The 6,000-nt window shown below is 34.5% G+C and overlaps 1 protein-coding gene across 1 annotated transcript in view; it reads left to right on the top strand.

Moving 5' to 3' along the window:
• LOC114615584 (ATP-binding cassette sub-family A member 8-A-like) overlaps positions 1–6,000 on the top strand; it is a 77,509-nt gene that overhangs the window by 21,214 nt on the left and 50,295 nt on the right. The window contains exons 7-9 of the mRNA XM_028761282.1: positions 1,851–1,992; positions 2,255–2,440; positions 3,339–3,480. Coding sequence (XP_028617115.1) covers positions 1,851–1,992; positions 2,255–2,440; positions 3,339–3,480 — 470 coding nt within the window. The remainder of the gene's footprint in view (positions 1–1,850; positions 1,993–2,254; positions 2,441–3,338; positions 3,481–6,000) is intronic.

Here is a 6,000-nt window from a genome sequence, read left to right as displayed (position 1 = left end):
AAGAAAGAAAGAAAGAAAGAAAGAAAGAAAGAAAGAAAGAAAGAAAGCAAGCAAGCCCAGGTTTCTACTCTTCAATTACCATAAAGTGACATGGTTTTGCTTGGTCACGGAATATGTAAGAATCATGCCATGGTAATAGCATTATTTAATCCAGAGGGGTTTTTTGGTTGTTGTTGTTGTTGTTTTATAATCATCTTTATTTCTTGAGCAGAAAGTAGAGATGGCTCACTCAAATCCTACAAACATGAAGTTTGTATATTTATCATAATTAATAAACTAGTATGGTTATTAGTAACTAAAGAGCATATGCAAACTAGGACTCACTGTGTGTTGCACAGTGAAATGATTCTCAACAAATGCATACTGCCTTACATCTACAGTCTCAGTAGCGTGGACTGCAGTTTTACTATCCCAAAACTGTTCACTGTCCATTTATTCAACCTTAGTCCCTCCCTGAACTCCTGGAAATCATTGCCCATCTTAATCTCTGTAAGATCACTTATTTCAAGTTGGGGTCTATATAATCTTTTGTGGGACTGGTCAAGAAAATGGTAGGTAGTTGAGATGAAGCTATAACTTAAGATTTACATTTTTACTTGACAAAGCTAATTTACATTGCATGCATAGGAATTGCATGTGTAATTAGGAGCAGGAAACGTTTGTTTTATTCTCAAGCTCTTACAAGTTAATATCCATTCATCTGTGAGATCAGTGGAAACGAATGAGTCAGCTCTTCTTTGGTAGGATGTTTGTGAGGTGGGTCAGTAAATGATACTGTAGAGAAAGTAGGAAATGCTGTAAGAGTTATCTGTCTACAAAAATACAACCTGTTACTGTCACTTGCAGTTATCACTACAATAATATATTCATACAAGATTATTTACTGGTCATTAAACTTTATGTATTAGTATGTGTGTGTTCATGTATGTGCACACATGTGTGCATATGTGCTGGCCAGAAATCAACTCTAGTGTACTAGTCATCTAATTTATTCAGAGTCTTTCTTTGGCCTGAAATTCAAGGATTATATTTCACTGATTAATTCGGAATACCTTGTCATCTACTGGCCCAGGGAATCTATCTGTCTCCCTCTCTCTAGTTCTGAGATTACAAGCATTCACCACTGTGCAGTTTTTGTTTGCTTGTTTGGGATTTTTCTGTGGGTTCTGGGAATCAACCTCCAGTCTTCATGCTTGCATGCCAAGCAGTCTCTCTACCAAGATGGCTCTCTATTTCCCTTTATCAACATCTTTAAGACATATGGAGTTACGAATTTTAAGACTATAACTTGTCATATAGTGTTAATTAAGAAAAGGAACATATGAAAAGGAAAGAAATGATATGTTTTGTAATAATAATGCGAACCTGAAAATCATCATATCATTAGTAAAACATGGCTGATGTTAAAGAATATAGAGCATTTGATGTCCCTATGACATGAAAGAGAAACTTTTTTATAAGCACAATGCGGAAAGAGAGAAGTATAGAATTAGACACTTTTGCTTCCTTGTGAAGCCACAAAAGAAGATGTTAGACCAGAGAAACTTTGCAAGGACAAAGAGACCCTAACTTACTTCTCAGTAACTGTAACTCAGCAAGACACGATGCGTCCATACTCAATGGAAAAGACCGTCAATGTGCATAATATTTGTCTTGAATCCTTGTATTAATTCTAAGTATAAGATTAATTACAATCCCAAACACTATATTTGGTTTATAAATTCCAGAAGATCCTGTGAATTTTGGCGGGAGGGTGAGTGTGTGACTGAAAGAATGGTCACTGAGTACCCAGAATAGGACCTCTTTTTTGTCTAGCTATGAATACTAATAGAATTCTGTTTTTGCATCAGGCTGTCCTGGGGTTTGCTCTATGGTGTCATCATCTTCATTGTGAGCCTTCTCTTGACATACATTGTAAAACTGGTCCAATTTGTCTTTTCAACTGGATTTATGGTGATCTTCAGTCTCTTTTTCTTCTATGGCTTATCTCTGGTGAGTTGGTGAATACAAACCCCATTTGGTTTTCAGTCTGAGAAACAAAGTCGGTACAAATCAGGTGATGTCTGTCTATACCTGTTTTGTATTTGCATGAGACAATCGGTAGTGAAATAGCATTTATCTATAGTTCTGTGTAATTCCAACTTTCTGTAAAATTAGTAGAGAAGATCTGTAGTTTTATGCAGGAAATCATTTGTTTTGTTATAGTAATGACACTTAGATAAACATAAACCAAGCAGGTCTTTTCTTATTTTAGATATCTTTGTCTTTCTTGATGAGTGTCTTACTAAAGAAGTCTTTCCTCACTGACTTGATGGTATTCTTTCTAACTATTTCCTGCGGAAGTCTTGGATTCACAGCATTGTACAGATACCTCCCCGTATCCCTGGAGTGGCTTCTAAGTTTGCTCAGCCCCTTTGCCTTTATGCTTGGAATGGCCCAGGTGAGTGGGAGGCTAGTTAGCTTACTAATTCTATTTCTGAAATATTTTTTCCCCTGGAACTCAATTGACTTAGAGTCATTTCTACAGGAAGCCATTTTGCACTATAGTCCAACGGAACAGACTTGTGAGTTTTCAAAGATAGAGCAGTCACTTTCTCCTAGAAAATATGTTCTTTTATGTGTAAGAAGATGAATAGAGTCAATTATTAGCCCAATTATTTAGTCTCCATTATAATGTGATGATTATGGATGTCAAGGTTTTTATTAAAAATCTATTGGTGTATGTGTGTGCATGCGCATGCACACGCATGTACATGCACACTCACATACACATGGTTCCCTGTATGGTTCTTTCCTACAGTAGCCAAAAGAGGGTATTGATACCCTGGTGCCAAAGTTACAGGTGTTTGTGAGGCTCCCCGTGTGGATGCTAGAAACAGAACATGAATCCTCTGCAAGAGCAGCAAGTTCTCTTAACCACTGAGGGAACTCTCCAACACCATCAGTCCGTTTTCCTACTCTCTTTGTTTAAACCTAAAGTGCATTTTTCTTAGTTCACGGCTGCCATGCACCGTCTCCCAGAGCACCTTTTCTTGCCCCCATACCCAGTTCAGCAAGGTCTTACCCGACTGCCACTCCTTCACTAAGTTCTTTTGCCAACTAATGTGTATGTCCTTTAGAACACACATGCACTGTACTGAACGTGATTACTTAACTGCATTGTAGTTCTATGTAAGTTTGTTTTCCAGTCAACATCTATAATCTAGGCAGCCAGGCAATTAGACTTGTCTTTCAGGGATGTGGCAGAATGTAATAGTTACAATCCAAGAATGGCTAAGCTGTTTTTTTTTTAAAGTGATCATTTGCCTTTAACTTACTGGGTTATTTTGAATTTATAGCTCTTACGCTTAGATTATGATGTGAATTCAAATGCAGACACGATGGGAAACCCAAATGAGGTCATGGGCACAATCTTCATGCTGTTCTTTGATGGTGTCTTCTACCTGATGTTGACATTATACTTTGAAAAAGTTTTACCAAGTAAGTCATTCCATGATAAGACTTAATTCCATGCTTGTAATCTCATTTCTTTTTCATTAATTATATGTTTTACATAGTAAGATTTTAAAATAATCCTTCAAGCACATCACCCATATCTCAAGAGTATGCCCATTTACAGGATAGACAATGAACATAGTCACTCAGGGAGGACTGGATCTTTCTTCTCCCTTGCAACTTACCAGCTCAAAATTGAAATCTGAATTTTTTTCATGTGGAATTGCAGCCTTTTAGATGAGCGTATATGTTGTTAATTCTGCTTTATCTGTCTCTTTTTCCTTCCTACGCTTAGGGCCGTTAGTTCCTTAACATTTGTAGTTGCTTATAAATCTGTAGTTCTAAACTCTTTCTCCATATCTGGGCCACGTAATGAACTTTTTATTTTAACTGATGAATAAGCAGAAATATCCACCATCTATGCTACATAGCATATAAAACATGGCTACATAGTGATTTACTCAGTTGAGCTTGTCAATGTGGTGTATTTGTAGTAATCTACTTTTTGAGATTTTCAAGAGTACAAGGCACTGTTATTAACTCAAGCACTATGTTTTAGATGCCTTAAATTCACTACTTTCCCTTTTACTGAAATTCTATGGGGTTTGGTGAAAATCTCCTAAGTCCCTCTCAGCTATCTCAGCCACCATGATTGCCATTCTACTTTGCGTTTATGAATTCAATTCTTTATTTCCACATATGTCAGATAAGATGTCAGTTTTCCTAATGTGATTAATTTCCTTCATTTAACAATAGTTTAGTTCACCCATGCCATTATAGCGGATATAAAGCAAGACCAAACCCTTCTCAAACCAAGAGATCCTTACCCATGCTTGTTCCGGCTGTGAGCAGCTCCAGGGTGCCTATAGTTTCAAAGTCATTCAAGGTGATTATAATATGTAGGCATTCTACAATGTATAATCACATAGGAAGGACATTTATAATTGTATTTCCTTTCAATTTATTAATCTGTATAAGCTTCTCAAAGTCTCTGATTTTGGTCTTGCTGGCTAATACAGCTCAACATCTTAAAAGAGTTTGGTATAGCCTAGGACTCAGTTAATACCCATGAAAGCATCCTTTCTTTGCTTCTGTCTGCCATACCTTCTGTGCTCAAGAACACAGTTCTTCTCATGTGCATTTCCTATTCAAGCGCCCATACCCAGTGCTCCATCCCAGAGCAGCCATGAGTGAACACATGAAGAAATGGTGAATTGTAGGAATCACAGATAAAGGGATTTGTTTCTTTAGCTAATAGTTGATTTGCCTGGTTTTGAGAGAATCATACATGCATAGTAACTGTCTCTTTTAACTTTTCTAAAGTTTACTGAATAATATTTTACTGAATTTATCAAACTTGTTAATGTGTATAACATAGATGAATAGTTTGAATACATACATACACACACATACACAGACACACAGGCACACACACACACATACACACTCAGAAACTCAGAGAGCTGTCATCTAACACAGACAGAAGACTGATTGTCACTGCTGAACACAGAAGATAAAGGCAATAACAGGCAATGGCGTAAACGGCACAGGGCCTAGAACAAACAAATGTAAAACATATATATATATACACACATATATACATATATATATACATATATATATATTTTTTTCTAGGTTACTTTTATGTATAGGAATGTATAGTGTTTCTTTATACATATTACATATATAAATTATATGTAAATATATAAGCAAGTATATATTCATTATAATTTTATACATTATATGTAATTATATGATGTAACTATATCATATAATTATGATTATATATGATTAATTATATATACAGTATATAACCACATATGAGTATATTTATATATTTAATCACATATAGTTATTTATAATTATATATAAAGAATATAGTTATACATCTTATTTCATGTACTGATTAAACAAAATGCTCTAGTGAAGGAAACACACATTCTAAGTAATTTTGACCTAGCTTAGACAATTTTGCCTATGAAAGGTTTAGAAATTTTTTTTTGTACTTTAATGTTTGAAGTTTTGGCCTTTATTGTTAAACTGAAAAAAAAAAAATCCTTGTTTGGGGGTCAAATTTTAGTCTTCTTTTCCAATGTCCTCTTATTTCAGTTGACACAAAACTGCTAATCTTTCATTCTTATTATTATTATAGAAAGCTATGATTTTATTTTTTAATCCCTAAAGGTTTCTTATTCTATGAATTCCCACTAAGTGTTTTAGTTGACAAAATCTATTGCATCTTCTGAATCTTTATGATAGAAATATCTTAAGCAAATGGCTTCTCTTTCACTTAAGCAAATTAAATATGGATTTAATTGTTCTTTTTTTTAGATGTTGGCTAAAACTTTGGGCAATATGTAATACAATTCATTTTTTCTCAAGAATCAATTAAAAAATAAATTTAATTTGATATATATGTATTTCCCATATTTGCTTAAAAATATTTTATATTGCTTTGATAGTTCCCACTTCTATATTGTTATATATGTACATATATATGTATAT

Source organism: Grammomys surdaster, unplaced genomic scaffold, assembly GCF_004785775.1.
Source record: "Grammomys surdaster isolate TR1022 unplaced genomic scaffold, NIH_TR_1.0 126906, whole genome shotgun sequence".
Lineage (NCBI taxonomy): Eukaryota > Metazoa > Chordata > Mammalia > Rodentia > Muridae > Grammomys > Grammomys surdaster.
Note: the sequence above shows the minus strand (reverse complement) of the source record. Positions and strands in the feature narration are given on the sequence as shown.